We start from the raw sequence: 17,731 nt of genomic DNA on the forward strand, positions 1-17,731 counted from the left end.
TACCTTTTGGATATGGCATCGTACATGAAGAAGGTTGCTGAAGGACCACTGGGAACTGGCAAGGCTTTCATATGCCTGTCGCTGTTGATGCTGCTCGTGCTGTCATCTGGTAGGAAGAGCATCATCCCACACATCTCCCGATCGGACTGATCCAAATTAGTTAAGTTGATGGTTAATTTGTATTGTCTGTGGATGGATGCAGAAAAAATGGAGTCGTATGGCTGCATAAAGCGGAAGAGCGGGAAGTGGCTCAACGACACTTGCTTCATACCAGGCACCTGCAACGCACCCTGCAGAGACGAGGGCTTCGACAGCGGCCATTGCAAGAACCTCTGGACATGCATCTGCTACAAGAACTGCACCGGCTTATCCCTCTAGCCACCACATGCATGAACGATCGGCATGTACTCCGACTACAATAAATTAGCAAGTTCTATTCATGCCATAAACATCTATTCCCTCTGCCCCACAATATAAGATGTTCAAGTTCGGTTGGCATGCACTCCCACTAAAACAAACTAATAAGTTCTATTCATGGTATAAATATCTACTCCCCATGTCCTAGAATATAAGACGTTCAAGTTTGCGAAAATATCTTATATTGAGGGATGGAGGGAGTAATACACTATGCTCCTTAATTTTAAAGCCCCCATTTAATTGAGGTGTTATATTTAAATTTGGTTTTACGATTTTGACCGGATCAATGATTTCTCAAGGAGCTCTCTCGGTAACCAATTTTGAATTTGTTTCATGAATTTGGTTGGGTCGACAATTTCTCAAATTAATCGGCCAGAACCAGCCTAAGAAACATATCAGTCCCATGCATCCTCTCATCACCTAGAACAAAAAGTGTCTATAAGTGACACTGTAGCACCAATCATATCTCTATCTAAATCTATATCTACACCTAATCTATCTATATCAATGTCTATCTCCGTCGTGCACTTTTTACAGAAAAGCCCTTGTGGTTTTCGGTAATTGAACTGCAGTCCCTTTTAAGGTCGATCTGAGAAAACGTTTTGTTTTTACAAAAAAAACCTGCACTATCCAGAAAAAATGTCTTCCTCTCCTCTTATCCATGGCGCCCATTTTGTCATGCGCCGGCGGCCGCCGTGCCTCGCACGGGAGAATGGTGGACGCCTCACCGGGGCATGTGCTCGCGTGAGGGGCGGCGCCCTTGCCGGCGGCAGAGATGGCTTCTGTCGCGCAGCAAGGTGGATAGGGTCAACGCGACGGCTCGAGCGGTTGGGGGCGGCGCGGCTGGATCGGCGGCGGCGGCTGGAGCTTGCAGAACGGCGGCGGCAGCAGATGGAGCTTGCAGAATGGCGGCGGCGGTGGATGGAAGCGGCTGACGGATGAGAGTGGAGGTTGGAGTGGCGAACAGGGGCGGCGAGCGGGATCGAGCGGCGCTGGTCACTGCCTCTATGCGCCTGTGCGTTTTTTTTTTTTTTGAGAAAAAGTGCGCCTGTGCATGTGACGGCGCTGGGAGAAGATGGGGATCGGGAGGCTGAGGGGATCGACTAGGGTTAGAGTAGTGGGGGCAAATGGGCTTTAGGGGTTAGGTGGGCCAGCCTGCTAAGTCGCTCCTTTTTTTGCGCAGGAAATTAGTCAGGCTGGAAAAAAAAGCTATATGAGTGCTCTATTAGGGTTTCGCCAAGGCCCAAGTGGGCTCCTAATCAGCCTTTTCATTAGAAAATAGTCCCACCCTTGCTAAAAAAATTAGTCCCACGTTGCTTTCTAACACTGAATCTCACCAATTTAAATATGTGACGAAGTTGTCTAAGAGCAAGCCTTCTTGGGAATTAATAAGTGGAGGATGAGGCATGAATTTAATGGATAAACGAAAGAGAGGGCCAAGCTCAGGAATGAGCAACATTTAGAAGAAAAAAAGCCTTCTTGGGAATTAATAAATGGAGGAGGACGAGGAAGGCATTTGATCGAGAAGATGGAAGATGGAAGTGGCAATACCTACCAATGCCACCCTTTTTTTAGACAACCAATGCCACCTATAAGTTTTCACACGGGGAATCCCCGTGTGGGCCGGCCTGGCCCATGCAGTGACCTCCTATACGGCGCTCTGCGTGTAGGGAGACGCAACACAATCGTCTGTACCTACCCCTCAAAAAACTTGTCTGTGCCCCATGTTCGGGCGGCCTGTTTTTTAAATTTCTTTTTTTCTTTTTCTTGTCCTTTCCCATTTTCGTTCTTTCTACTTTAAATAATTTGGGACTTCCAAAAAGTTTCGACAATAAGAAAATGAGATTTTTTTATAAAATATATAATAAATCATAAAATGTTTCGCATCAAAAAATGGTCGTGATTTTATAAATTTTGTTTTATCTATTCAAAAGATGTTCAAAATTTTGAAAACAAATTATCAGGAAATCTATAAATTTTCAAGATTTTTATAAAAATCTGTGTATTAAAAAAATGCTAATGCACTTCAATGAAATTTCGCAAATTCAAAAAAATCATGAATGGAGAAATATCCTAAAATTTCAAAAATTGTTCGTGACTTACGAAATAGTTTATTCATTAATAGAACGTTCGTTGATTCAAAAATGATCATGCATTCCAAGAAATATTTGTTAAATCAACAAAATTTTCGTGAATTTCAAATATTGTTTCACCAATCTCCAAAACAATGTTTGTCCATTCTAGAAATGTTTGCCGTTTCACGATTACTGTTAAAAAATTCACAATTTTAGAAAAATGTTTGCAAATAGTATAAAATGTTCATAAATTGGAAAAATGTTCTTGATTTTAGAAAATGTTCGAAAATTTGTAGAAGTGTTCATGCATTTGAAAAATGTTCATGATTTCAAATATGTTCATGAGTTTAAAAATATATTGATGATTCCACGATATTGGCAGAGATAGTGTATCTTGGTGATGTAGCAAATTGTGATTAGGGGAATTGGAGATTATGAAAAAAAATTCACCCGTTGCAACGCACGAGCCCTAATATAATTAATAAAGCATGCAGTGCTTCTGCCCATCCACCGTCGCGCACTTTTTGCAAAAAAGACTTTGTGTTTTTGGTAATTGAACCCGCGGTCCATTTTTATGTAGATATCTGAAAATGTTTCATTTTACAAAAAAACTCCTGCATTTATTAGTATTCAAATTGTGATCCTTTATCTAGGAAAAAAGTGTTTTCGTCTCCTCTTATCTATGGGGCCCATTTTGTCATGCGCCGGCGGCGGCCGTGCCTCGCACGGGAGGATGGAGGACCCGTTGTCAGGGCATGTTATCGGGTGAGGGACGGCGCCTTTGCCGGCGGCGGAGATGGCTTCTGCCACGCGGCGAGGTGGAGCAGGGTCAACGTGATGACTCAAGCGGCAGGGGGTGGGGCGGCTGCTCGATGTAGAACAGCTGGGGCGGCTGGGTCGGCGATGGCTGGAGCTTGTAGATCGATGGGCTGAAAACGAGAGGAGGAGGAGCGTGGATCGAAGGAGGCGGCTGACGGATGAGAGTGAAGGTCGGAGTGGCGGTGGCCTCGCCGAAGTGGCGAACGGGGGCGGAGAGCGGGATCAAGGGGCGCTGTCAGTGCCTTTATGCACGTGTGCGTTTTTTTTTTGTTGAGAAAAAGTGTGCCTTTTTTAGGCTAGAAAAAGTGTGTGTCAGCGTGTGACGGCGCCGGGAGAAGATGGGGATCGGGCTAGGGGTAGAGTAGGGGGCGGCTATGCTTTAGGGGTTAGGCGGGTCAGCCTGGGAGGTTATTCCTTTTTTTGCACGGGAGGTTAGTCAGGACGAAAAAGAAGCTATACGGGTGCTCAATTAGGGTCGGCCCATCCATGCAGTTCTGCCAAGGCCCAAGCGGGCTCCTAATTAGCCTTCTCATTAAAAAATAGTCTTTTCTAAAATATAGTCCCTCCCCTAATTTTTTCTTAAGTAGTCCCACATCGCTTTCTAACACGAAATCTCACCAATTTAAATATGTGACAAAGTTGTCTAAGAACAAGCCTTCTTGGGAATTAATAAGTGGAGGATAAGGCATGAGTATGGTGGATAAGCGAAAGAGAAGCTCCAGCTCAGGAATGAGCAACAAAAAGAGAAAACAAAAGATTATACCGCTTTCTTGTGGCCAATGGAGGAATCCATGAGGGAGAGCGACATGCCCCAATGATGGAGTTCCTGCAGGGCAGAGCACAGAGACCGTGGCCGCCGTGACCGCTGGTACCGGATTCCTTCCTCATCAGGCAGCTTCGCAATATAGATGTGTTTTTTCCTCAGGATACATGCTTCAGTACTGCCCAGGAGTGTACCGAATCATACTTTCGAGGAGGTAGTTTAGGTGAAACTGGAAGATTAAATTATGTCATACTTTCAAGATAATGTTTGTGCATGGGCTATGCCGAATAAGTAAATTTACCGATGCTGGTGTGTACCGGTGGGCAATCCATCATCCGTCGGTTTCGTCAAGATGCATGCAGTCTGACTCCATATAAACTGTAAATCGATTTCTTTTGCTATACCCGATTAATACAACTGACAGGATTAACACATGTGGGGCCACTGCATACCTTTTTAGCCTTTTACAGAGAGTTGAATGCAGAGAAATAACGACGTATGCATGCAATCTCTCTTCCCATACATCTCATATGTATTAATTTTCATCCTCATATTTGAATGCTTAGTAGTTTTTCAACCAAATGTCCATTTTTGAAACTTTATATTGAATTTGTGGTGACAAGGCCTTCAAAACAAGATCAATCTTGGATATATTTGAACTACTTTTTATTTTACATATTTTAATTATCTTTGAAATCACTTTCATAAAACAAAAGAATGTTTTGGCATTTCATAAAAACATATTTTGATCATTTCACTAAATTCAAAAAACTAATTTCACTCATAAAAAACAAATTTAGTTATTTTTAAACACTGGTTTCACTTATTTTAAACCATCTATTTCACTCCCTTTGAAAAATAATTTCACTTATTGCAAAAAATGTTTTCACCCATTTTTGAAAACTAATTTTTAACCAGATCAATCAAAAATACATTTGAACTAGTTTTAATTTTAAAGTTTCACTCATTTCAAATAATATTATTTTACTCGTTCCAAAAGTAGTATATCACTTATTCGGAAAATTGTTTTCGTTCATTACAAAATATATCTCAAAAACTAAATTTATTGTTTCACTCATTCCAAAATCAATATTTCGCTATCCGCCTTGATCCACTCCCCCCCCCCCCCCCCCCCCCCCCCCCCCCCCGCGTGTTTGTATCGATCCTCCACCCCCATCAAGGGTAGAAGGCGTGCGCCGTTCGTGACCTTCCTGAGCAAAGAAGGTAGATGTATCTCCTGAGACATTGCCATGTTGTAACATACAGTTGAATGTCGTGCATTCCACAAATAATATGATGTCCATTTTTGGCATGCAACTGATATGCCACTGTATCCATTATTAACTATTGAAGCAACCAAGCAATGCATTTAGCCTTCTATCCTAACTCAAAAATTGTACGACTTGGTGAAAAAATGTGAATTGCTCGCTCATGCAATATGCTACAAATCCATCTCTAATGAAATGCAATTTGTCACATTTTCTAAAGTAGGAAAATTATTCTGCTCAGACAACTGTAACTAAGCAGAACAACCCCAACCCCGATCCACATCCACATCCACATCTATCGCATAATATAAGTAGGAGACCCACATGTTTCCACATATTTTTTTACGGGACAAGTGGACATCTCACATAATCTTACGCCAATGATAGATTCAGCTAATTTGTTGTAGCGAAAAATTATCTGACAATTCAAGTAACATACCGCTCATGCTAGTTAATTGCCCATGCGTTGCAATGAGGCCATATGTATTTTTGTAACTCAACATTAATTGTATCTCGCAGACATATTCCAAATCTTCTTGCACACCAGGCTGCCTTGGCGAATTCTTTTTTACCGATAAATCACTCTCATTTTATTCCTTCAATTTTTTCTCCCAACAAAAAATGTTTCTCACGGTGATATGTGAATGGATATATCGACAACCGTAATATAATATCAAGAGCTAAAAACACTTTAATAAAAGAATTTAAGGATGTATCCATGATGCATTGACATTGATTCCTTTTCATAAATGTGCCTTGTGTTATCAAACATTGATTTCTTTCCATAGATTTGGTTTTCAAAATTGATTATGGATCACCGTGATGGATTCATTTCCTAAATTTGGTAGATAAAATCAGATTAAATAGATTAGTGGGCTAAAAACCAGTTCAAATGTGGGGGAGGTTTAACCAGAATGGAGGCAACGCTACCAACTCACCATGGCATACGCGTCTGTAACAATTCCGATGGTATGCCGAGCAAAAAAACAACCTATTGCTCATAGAAAAAATGAAACAAAAAAAAGAATACCAAAAAACGAAGCATAGAAAAAAATGTGTGCACGCGTCAAATGGGTCGGCTAACTTTGATTATACATGATGTTTTGGTAAGATTTGATTTGATTTGGGTATGAGTAGTGGAAGACAAGGAAAGTTTAGATTTAGGTCAGATTTTCTTTAGATTGGATTTGAATACAGGTTTGCGCTGATTCCGGCGGTATGTCGAGCCAAAAACCAACCAATAGTTCACAGAAAAAATGAAACAGAAAAAAGAATACCAAAACACGTAACATATTAAAAACGAAAAATAAAAACGGACGCAAGCGTCAAATGGGCCTGCTAACTTTGATTATACTTCATGTTTTGGTATGGTTTGATTTGATTTGGGTATGAGTAGTGAAACACAAGAAAAACTTAGAATTATGTGAGATTTTCTTAAGCTTTGATTTGAACGAGTTAATGGATGAAGTTGTCTTGGAAAAGTGCATATTTGGTTGAGTTAATGCACGCATTAAATGAGCCCGCCCAAATTGGTTGCGCTTGAGGGAATGGTCGTCTGTAAGACGCTCGTGGTCGTAATATGGGGTTTGTCGAGGGGTAGGTGGGAGTGAGGCGAGACTACCAACTCCCCGTTTAGGAGTAGATATTTTCTTAATATTTGATCTGAACGAGTTAATGGATGAAGTTGTCTTGGAAAAGTGCAGATCTGATTGAGTTAATGCACGCATCAAATTGGCCCGCCCAAATCGGTTGCGCTTGAGCGAATGGTCGTTTGTAAGACTCTCCTAGGCGTAATATAAGGTTTGCCGAGGGGTTGGTGGAAGTGAGGAGAGACTACCAACTCCCCCTTTAGGAATACATATTTTCTTAAGATTTGATTTGAACGAGTTAATGGATGAACTTGTTTCGGAAAAGTGCAAATTTGATTGAGTTAATGCACGCATCAAATGGGCCCACCCAAATTGGTTGTGCTTGAGCGAATGGTCGTATGTAAGACGCTCGTGATCGTAATATGGGGTTTGTCGAGGGGTAGGTGGGAGTGAGGCTAGACTACCAACTCCCCCTTTAGGAGAAGAGATTTTCTTAAGATTTTGATTTGAACGAGTTAATTGATGAAATTGCTTTTGGAAAAGTGCAGATCTGATTGAGTTAATGCACGCATCAAATGGGCCCGCCCAAATTGGTTGCGCTTGAGCGAATGGTCGTTTGTAAGAAGCTCGTGGGCGTCATATAGGTTTTGCCGAGGGGTTAGTGGGAGTGAGGCGAGATTACCAACTCCCCCCTTAGGAGTAGAGATTTACTTTAAGATTTGATTTGAATGAGTTAATGGATAAAGAAGTTATTTTGGAAAAGTGCAGATTTGATTGAGTTAATGCATGCATCAAATGGGCCCGCACAAATTGGTTGTGCTTGAGCGAATGGTTGTTTGTAAGACGCTCATGGACGTAATATAGGATTTGCTGAGGGGTTGGTGGGAGTGAGGCGAGATTACCAACTCTCCCTTTAAGAGTAGAGATTTTCTTTAGATTTGATTTGAACGAGTTAATGGATGAAGCTGTTTGGGATAGTGCGAATTTGATTGAGTTAATCACGCATAAAATGTGCCCACCCAAATTGGTTGCGCTTGAGCAAATGGTCATCTAAAGACGCTCGTGGGCATAATATACACTAGTAGAAAAACTACTTTACGCGAGACACATTAGTGTCGGTTCTAACGGCTAGGCGGGCGGCAGTCATTAATCCTGGTTCGTGTTGAACCTTTAGTACCGGTTCATGCCATGAACCGGGAGTAAAGGGGTGGTGGCAGGCTGGCGTTAGGCCGGGGCCCCACGAGCCCTTTAGTCCCGGTTTGTGTCACAAACCGGGACTAAAGGGCAATTCTCAAACTCTATGCCCCCACCCCCTGTCGCCTTTTCAGTTTTAAAAAAACAAAAGAAAATAATAAAAACTTCAAAAAATAAAATTCTACGAGATATAGTTATGTTACAACATCTAGTAGTTAGGGACATTTAAAAAGATAAATTTCGACATGTTTTGCAAAAAAGTGTTATGAAAAAGTAAATGACTATATCTTTTGCATACGATGTCAAAAAAACGTATAATATATCAAAATGTTCAGCACGAAAATCCAGTTCCGATTTTGATGGCCGTAGGCCATTTTGCAAATTTTTAGAATCCTAAAATTCTGAAAGGAAAAAAGTTATGCTCAAATTTCAGTTTTTTTGAATTTTGGTTAAATCCGGTCAAACTACTTATTCAAGAAATATTAATATTACTAAAAAATTATCAATAATATTAGTGTTACTAAATAATTATTTCATTTTTTTTGAATTTTGGTCAAATCTGGTTAAATTGTGGTCAAACTATGGTCAAACTACTTATTTTGGTCAGTTATTAAAATTAAAATCTACTAAAGGTCCTTACGAACCAGGACTAAAGGTCATTTTTCTATTAGTGATAGGGTATACCAAGGGATTGGTGGGAGTGAGGCGAGACTACCAACTCCCTCTTTAGGAGTGGAGATTTTCTTAAGATTTGATTTGAACGAGTTAATGGATGGAGTTGATTTGGAAAAGTGCGGATTTGATTGAGTTAATGCACGCATGAAATGGGCCTGCCCAAATTGGTTGTGCTTGAGCGAATGGTCGTCTGTAAGACGCTCGTTGGCGTAATATAGGTTTTGCCGAGGGGTTTTGTGGGAGTGAGTTAATAACCCATAAGTTTAGGGGATCGCAACAGCTTTCGAGGGTAGAGTATTCAACCCAAATTTATTGATTCGACACAAGGGGAGCCAAAGAATATTCTCAAGTATTAGCAGCTGAGTTGTCAATTCAACCACACCTGGAAACTTAGTATCTGCAGCAAAGTGTTTAGTAGCAAAGTAATATGATAGTGGTGGTAGCGGCAACAAAAGTAAAGACAACAAAAGTAATGTTTTTGGTATTTTGTAGTGATTGTAACAGTAGCAGCGGGAAAGTAAATAAGCGAGAACTAGTATATGGAAAATCGTAGGCACCGGATCAGTGATGGATAATTATGCCGGATGCGGTTCATCATGTAACAGTCATAACATAGGGTGACACAGAACTAGCTCCAATTCATCTGTGTAATATAGGCATGTATTCCGTATATAGTCATACATGCTTATGGAAAAGAACTTGCATGACATCTTTTGTCCTACCCTCCCGTGGCAGCTCGGAAACTAAGGGATATTAAGGCCTCCTTTTAATAGAGAACCGGAACAAAGCATTAGCACATAGTGAATACATGAACTCCTCAAACTATGGTCATCACCGGGAGTGGTCCCGATTATTGTCACTTCGGGGTTGCCGGATCATAACACATAGTAGGTGACTATAGACTTGCAAGATAGGATCAAGAACTCACATATATTCATGAAAACATAATAGGTTCAGATCTGAAATCATGGCACTCGGGCCCTAGTGACAAGCATTAAGCATAGCAAAGTCATAGCAACATCAATCTCAGAACATAGTGGATACTAGGGATCAAACCCTAACAAAACTAACTCGATTACATGATAAATCTCATCCAACCCATCACCGTCCAGCAAGCCTACGATGGAATTACTCACGCACGGCAGTGAGCATCATGAAATTGGTGATGGAGGATGGTTGATGATGACGACGGCGACGAATCCCCCTCTCCGGAGCCTCGAACGGACTCCAGATCAGCCCTCCCGAGAGGTTTTAGGGCTTGGCGGTGGCTCCGTATTGTAAAACGCGATGATTTATTCTCTCTGATTTTTTTTCTCTCCAAAAGCAAATATATAGAGTTGGAGTTGGCGTCGGAGGGCATCCAGGGGGCCCACGAGGTAGGGGCGCGCCCTAGAGGGGGGGGGCGCCCCGCACCCTCGTGGACAGGGTGTGGGCCCCCTGGTCTTCATCTTTGGCAAGGATTTTTTATTATTTTTTCTAAGATGTTCCGTGGAGTTTCAGGTCATTCCGAGAATATTTGTTTTCTGCACATAAAACAACACCATGGCAATTCTGCTGAAAACAGCGTCAGTCCGGATTAGTTCCATTCAAATCATACAAGTTAGAGTCCAAAACAAGGGCAAAAGTGTTTGGAAAAGTAGATACGACAGAGACGTATCATGAGTCGAGATTACCAACTCCCCCTTAGGAGTAGAGGTTTGCTTAAGATTTGATTTGAATGAGTTAATGGATGAAGAAGTTGTTTTGGAAAAGTGAAGATTTGATTGAGTTAATGCATGCATCAAATGGGCCCGCACAAATTGGTTGTGCTTGAGCGAATGGTCGTTTGTAAGACGCTCATGGGCGTAATATAGGATTTACCGAGGGGTTGGTGGGAGTGAGGCGAGACTATCAACTCCTCCTTTTAGGAGTAGAGATTCTGTCCCATTGTCTTGTGAAACTGCCAAAGAAAGTATAGAGCCGGACGAAAATTATGGGAGAAAGGTGGACGGATGAAATTACAGTGGTAAGAAACGCTTCTCTTTTTAATAATAGGTATAGATTTAAAGTTTCTTGTATATTGCTTCCCTATGAAAACGATAATTATTCCCCTTTATTATTGTACCCCTACTCCATTTTTCCTTCAAAAAGGACATAATCAATCAATCATGTCTAAAACTAGGCGTTAGGATAAGGCACCAGCCATGTTTAGAAGCGGAACTAAAATTAGCTAGACATTAGGATATGCATTGATAGCACGCATTAATATCTTACCAAATAATCGTGTCGACGTTGATATACTTTTGCTATAAATACTCACACAACCATCGATTTTATTTAGAAAAAATAACACACATTACCTCTTCGATATGGCATCATACATGAAGAAGGTTGCTGAAGGACCACTGGGAACCGGCAAGGCTTTCATATGCCTGTCGCTGTTGATGCTGCTCGTGCTGTCATCTGGTAGGAAGAGCATCATCCCACACATCTCCCGATCAGACTGATCCAAATTAGTTAAGTTGATGGTTAATTCGTATTGTCTGTGAATGGATGCAGGAAAAATGGGGTCGCATGGCTGCGAAAAGCGGAAGAGCGGGAGGTGGACCAACGACACTTGCATCATAGCAGGCACCTGCAACGGGCCCTGCCGGGACGAGGGTTTCGACAACGGCCATTGCCATAACACCTGGGAATGCATCTGCTACAAGAACTGCGGCTTATCCCTCCAACCACCGCATGCATGAACGATCGGCATGTACTCCGACTAAAATAAATTAATAAGTTCTATTCGTGGCATAAAAGCAACTCCAACGGGCCGACCCAACGGACGAAAATTTCGTCCGCTTTTTGTCCGTTTGGGTCGGCCAGATGGACACGGATGCCCGCTTCCGCATTTGGGTCGGCGCGTGCGCCCAACACTGGCCTGAGACCTATTTTGACGGTGCCAAAAAATGAACGCATGCATATTAAAAAAAGAGAAACAACATTATTAAACATTAAAGCCGGCCACGAAGGCCGGCAAGAGTCCACGCGTTCACATTTGCATTTAGAAAAAAAAATAAAAACAGCCTAAACTACGAGGCGGCGCGCTGCCCTAGGCGTCGTCGTCGTCGTCCTCGGGGTCCGTGAGGTCGATGAGCGTCGGCGCCGGCCCGGCCCAGGCGAACGCCGTGTTCCAGAGCGCCGTCATGTCGGGCTGTGCCGGCGTAGGCAGTGTCGGGGCGGGGGGTGTGCAGCCGCCTGTGCAGCCGCGGCCTGGCGCGCCTCCTCCTCGGCCTCGCGCTGCTCCTCCTCGAGGTCGCGCTCGAGCATCTCCTCGTACTCGCCGCGACGGCGCTCCTCTGCCAGCCGGCGCTGGCACCACATCTCGAGGTACGCCTGCTCCTGCGCCGGCGTCGCCCCTAGCCAAACCGGTGGCGCGGACACCCACTCACGCACCACTCCCCTCCAGGAGAAGCGCGCGATGGGCTCGGGCTCGGGCTTCGGCTTGATAGGGGACGGTGGGGCCACCGGCGGCACCACGCGATCGCCCATCGCGGAGAGGGCAAGGGTCGCAACCCCGCCTACGCAACCAACTCGCCCAACTGGGCGAGGTGGTTCACCTTCGAGCACGAGGAAGCGAGGCGATGGGGCGTGCGCGAGGTCGACCGGAGGTCGCCGCCACCGGCGCTCGTCGTCCGCGAGGAGGACCAGGAGGCCCTTGCGACCGTCTACCGGAAGAGCGAGGAGGACGAGCGGCGCAGGTCGGAGGCGGCGGAGGCGGACGAGGAGGCTCGGTACGAGGCGGCAATTGCGCAGGCCCTTGCCCTCTCTGCGGCGGGCGACAACGGGGTGCCGCCGGTGGCCCCGCCATCCCCCATCAAGCTGGAGCCGGAGCGGGAGCCATTCCCCATTGAGCGCTACTCCTGGCCGGGAGTAGTGCGCGAGTGGGTACGCGAGCCGCCGGTCTGGATGGGAGCGACGCTGGCGCAGGAGCAGGCGTACCTCGAGCATCTGGCGCAAGATGCCCTAGAGGCCAATAATAAATGATTATTATATTTCTTGTTCATTGATAATCGTTTATTATCCATGCTTAGATTGTTATTGATAGGAACTCAGATATACATGGTGGATACATAGACACACCATTGTCCCTAGTAAGCCTCTAGTTGACTAGCTCGTTGATCAATAGATGGGTTACGGTTTCCTGACCATGGACATTGGATGTCATTGATAACGGATCACATCATTAGGAGAATGATGTTGATGGACCAAGACCCAATCCTAAGCCTAGCACAAAGATCGTGTAGTTCGTATGCTAAGCTTTTCTAATGTCAAGTTATCATTTCCTTTTAGACCATTGAGATGTGTGCAACTCCCGGATACCGTAGGAATACTTTGGGTGTGCCAAACATCACAACGTAACTGGGTGGCTATAAAGGTACACTACAGGTATCTCCGAAAGTGTCTGTTGGGTTGGCACGAATCGAGACTGGGATTTGTCACTCCGTGTGACGGAGAGGTATCTCTGGGCCCACTCGGTAGGACATCATCATAATGTGCACAATGTGATCAAGGAGTTGATCACGGGATGATGTGTTACGGAACGAGTAAAGAGACTTGCCGGTAACGAGATTGAACAAGGTATCGGGAGACCGACGATCGAATCTCGGGCAAGTGTCGTACCGATAGACAAAGGGAATTGTATACGGGATTGATTAAGTCCTTGACATCGTGGTTCATCCGATGAGATCATCGTGAAGCATGTGGGAACCAACATGGGTATCCAGATCCCGCTGTTGGTCATTGACCGGAGAGTTATCTCGGTCATGTCTGCATGGTTCCCGAACCCGTAGGGTCTACACACTTAAGGTTCGATGACGCTAGGGCTATAGGGAAAGTATGTACGCGGTTACCGAATGTTGTTAGGATTACCGGATGAGATCCCGGACGTCACGAGGAGTTCCGGAATGGTAAAGATTTATATATAGGAAATCCTGTTTCGGCCATCAGGACAAGTTTCGGGGTCATCGGTATTGTACCGGGACCACCGGAAGGGTCCCGGGGGGCTGTAGCTGGTGCGCCTTGGCCTATATGGTCCAAGGGCACCAGCCCCAAGAGGCCCATGCGCCAAGAATCAAGGGAGAGGAAGAGTCCTAAAGGGGGAAGGCACCTCCGAGGTGCCTTGGGGAGGAGGGACTCCTCCCCTTGGCCGCACCCTTCCTTGGAGGAAGGGGCAAGGGCTGCGCCTCCCCCCTCTCCCTTGGCCCTATATATAGTGGGGAAAAGGAGGAGCAACCATACCTGAGGCCTGGCGCCTCCCTCTCCCTCCCGTGACACATCTCCCTCCTCCCGCAGCGCTTGGCGAAGCCCTCTTGGAATCCCGCTACTTCCACCACCATGCCGTCGTGCTGCTGGATCTCCATCAACCTCTCCTCCCCCCTTGCTGGATCAAGAAGGAGGAGACGTCGCTGCTCCGTACGTGTGTTGAACACGGAGGTGCCGTCCGTTCGGCGCTAGGATCATCGGTGATTTGAATCACGACGAGTACGACTCCATCAACCCCGTTCTCTTGAACGCTTCCGCTTAGCGATCTACAAGGGTATGTAGATGCACTCTCCTTCCCCTCGTTGCTAGTCTCTCCATAGATTGATCTTGGTGACACGTAGAAAAATTTTGAATTTCTGCTACGTTACCCAACAGTGGCATCATGAGCTAGGTCTATTGCGTAGTTTCTATGCACGAGTAGAACACAAAGTAGTTGTGGGCGTTGATTTTGTTCAATATGCTTGCCGTTACTAGTCTTATCTTGATTCGGCGGCATCGTGGGATGAAGCGGCCCGGACCGACCTTACACGTACTCTTACGTGAGACAGGTTCCACCGACTGACATGCACTAGATGCATAAGGTGGCTAGCGGGTGTCTGTCTCTCCTACTTTAGTCGGATCGGATTCGATGAAAAGGGTCCTTATGAAGGGTAAATAGCAATTGGCATATCACGCTGTGGTTTTGCGTAGGTAAGAAACGTTCTTGCTAGAAACCCATAGCAGCCACGTAAAACATGCAAACAACAATTAGAGGACGTCTAACTTGTTTTTGCAGGGTATGCTATGTGATGTGATATGGCCAAAAGGATGTGATGAATGATATATGTGATGTATGAGATTAATCATGTTCTTGTAATAGGAATCACGACTTGCATGTCGATGAGTATGACAACCGGCAGGAGCCATAGGAGTTGTCTTTATTTATTTATGACCTGCGTGTCAACTTAAACGTCATGTAATTACTTTACTTTTATTGCTAACTGTTAGCTGTAGTAGTAGAATTAATAGATGACGTGACAACTTCATGAAGACACGATGATGGAGATCATGGTGTCATGCCGGTGACGATGATGATCATGGAGCCCCGAAGATGGAGATCAAAAGGAGCACTATGCTATTGGCCATATCATGTCACTATTTGATTGCATGTGATGTTTATCATGTTTATACATCTTATTTGCTTAGAACGACGGTAGTAAATAAGATGATCCCTTACAACAATTTCAAGAAGTGTTCTCCCCTAACTGTGCACCGTTGCGACAGTTCGTGTTTCGAAGCACCACGTGATGATCGGGTGTTAGATTCTTACGTTCACATACAACGGGTGTAAGCCAGATTTACACACGCGAAACACTTAGGGTTAACTTGACGAGCCTAGCATGTACAGACATGGCCTCGGAACACAGAAGACCGAAAGGTCGAGCATGAGTCGTATAGAAGATACGATCAACATGAAGATGTTCACCGACGTTGGCTAGTCCGTCTCACGTGATGATCGGACACGGCCTAGTTGACTCGGATCATGTAATCACTTAGATGACTAGAGGGATGTCTATCTGAGTGGGAGTTCATAAGATGAACTTAATTATCCTGAACATAGTCAAAAGGTTTTTGCAAATTATGTCGTAGCTCGCGCTTCAGTTCTACTGTTTAGATATGTTCCTAGAGAAAAAAATTAGTTGAAAGTTGATAGTAGCAATTATGCGGACTAGGTCCGTAAACCGAGGATTGTCCTCGTTGCTTCGTAGAAGGCTTATGTCCTTAATGCACCGCTCAGTGTGCTGAACCTCGAACGTCGTCTGTGGATGTTGCGAACATCTGACATACACATTTTGATAACTACGTGATAGTTCGGTTAAACGGTTTAGAGTTGAGGCACCGAAGACGTTTTTGAAACGTCGCAAAACATATGAGATGTTTTGAGGGCTGAAATTGGGATTTCAGGCTTGTGCCCACGTCAAGAGGTATAAGACCTCCGACGAGTTTCTTAGCCTACAAACTAAGGAGAAAAGCTCAATTGTTGAACTTGTGCTCAGATTGTCTGAGTACAACAATCGCTTGAATCGAGTGGGAGTTGATCTTCCAGATGAAATAGTGATGGTTCTCCGAAGTCATTACCACCAAGCTGCTAGAGCTTCGTGATGAACTATGATATATTAGGGACATATATGATGATCCTTGAGATATTCGCGATGTTTGACACCGCGAAAGTAGAAATCAAGAAGGAGCATCAATTGTTGATGGTTTGTGAAACCACTAGTTTCAAGGAGGGCAAGGGCAAAAGGGACACTTCATGAAACAGCAATTCAGCTGCTGCTCTAGTGAAGAAACCCAAGGTTGAACCCAAACCCGAGACTAAGTGCTTCTGTAATAAGGGGAACAACCACTGGAGCAGAATTACCCTAGATACTTGGTAGATGAGAAGGCTGGCAAAGTCGATAGTAGTATATTGGATATACATTGTGTTGATGTGTACTTTACTAGTACTCCTAGTAGCACCAGGGTATTAGATACTGGTTCGGTTGCTAAGTGCTAGTAACTCGAAATAAAAGCTACGGAATAAACGGAGACTAGCTAAAGGCGAGCTGACGATATGTGTTGGAAGTGTTTCCAGGGTTGATATGATCAAGCATCGCACGCTCCCTCTACCATCGAGATTGGTATTAAAACCTAAATAATTGTTATTTGGTGTTTGCGTTGAGCATAGACATGATTGGATTATGTCTATCGCAATACGGTTATTCATTTAAAGAGAATAATGGTTACTCTGTTTATTTGAATAATACCTTCAATGGTCTTACACCTAAAATGAGTGGTTTATTGAATCTCGATCGTAGTGATACACATGTTCATGCCAAAAGATAGTAATGATAGTACCACCTACTTGTGGCACAGCCACGTAAGTCATATCGGTATAAAACGCATGAAGAAGGTCCATGTTGATGGATCTTTGGACTCACTCATTTTTAAAAAGTTTGAGACATGCGAACCATGTTTGTTGGTAGATATGCATGAAGAAACTCTATACAGATGGATCGTTTGGACTCACTTGATTTTGAATCACTTGAGACATGCAAATCATACCACATGGGCAAGATGACTGAAAGCCTTGGTTTCAGTAAAATGGAACTAGAAAGCAACTTGTTGGAAGTAATACATTTTGATGTGTGCAATCCAATGAGTGCTGAGGCATGTAGTGGATATCGTTATATTCTTACTTCACAGATGATTTGAGTAGATGCTAAGTATATTTACTTGATGAATCACGAGTCTGAATTATTGAAAGGTTCAAGTAATTTCAGGGTGAAGTTGAAGATCGTCGTGACAAGAGGATAAAATATCTATGATATGATCATAGAGATGAATATCTGAATTACGAGTTTGGCACAGAATTAAGACATTGTGGAAATTGTTTCACAACTAATACAGCCTGGAACACCATAATGTGATGGTGTGTCCGAACATCATAACTGCACCCTATTGGATATGATGCATACCATGATGTCTCTTATCGAATTACCACGATAGTTTATGGGTTAGGCATTAGAGACAACCACATTCACTTTAAATAGGGCACCACGTAATTCCGATGAGATGACACCGTATGAACTATGGTTTAGAGAAACCTAAGCTATCATTTCT

At 43.9% G+C, this 17,731-nt stretch overlaps 2 protein-coding genes across 2 annotated transcripts; both read left to right on the forward strand.

Annotated features, from left to right (window-relative positions):
- On the forward strand, window positions 1–505 carry LOC125513098 (defensin J1-2-like). The gene is made up of 2 exons (XM_048678143.1): window positions 1–109; window positions 203–505. The coding sequence occupies exons 1-2, from the start codon at window positions 13–15 to the stop codon at window positions 376–378; spliced, it is 273 nt and encodes a 90-aa protein (XP_048534100.1). The 5' UTR covers window positions 1–12; the 3' UTR covers window positions 379–505.
- A 10,630-nt stretch (window positions 506–11,135) lies between these two features.
- Window positions 11,136–11,737, forward strand: LOC125513099 (defensin J1-2-like). Its single transcript, XM_048678144.1, has 2 exons — window positions 11,136–11,245; window positions 11,339–11,737. Exons 1-2 carry the CDS (start codon window positions 11,149–11,151, stop codon window positions 11,524–11,526), a joined length of 285 nt encoding a protein of 94 aa, XP_048534101.1. The 5' UTR covers window positions 11,136–11,148; the 3' UTR covers window positions 11,527–11,737.
- The last annotated feature ends 5,994 nt before the right edge of the window (window positions 11,738–17,731 follow it).

The sequence above is a fragment of the Triticum urartu genome, chromosome 6 (assembly GCF_003073215.2).
Source record: "Triticum urartu cultivar G1812 chromosome 6, Tu2.1, whole genome shotgun sequence".
In the NCBI taxonomy this organism is placed as follows: Eukaryota; Viridiplantae; Streptophyta; class Magnoliopsida; order Poales; family Poaceae; genus Triticum; species Triticum urartu.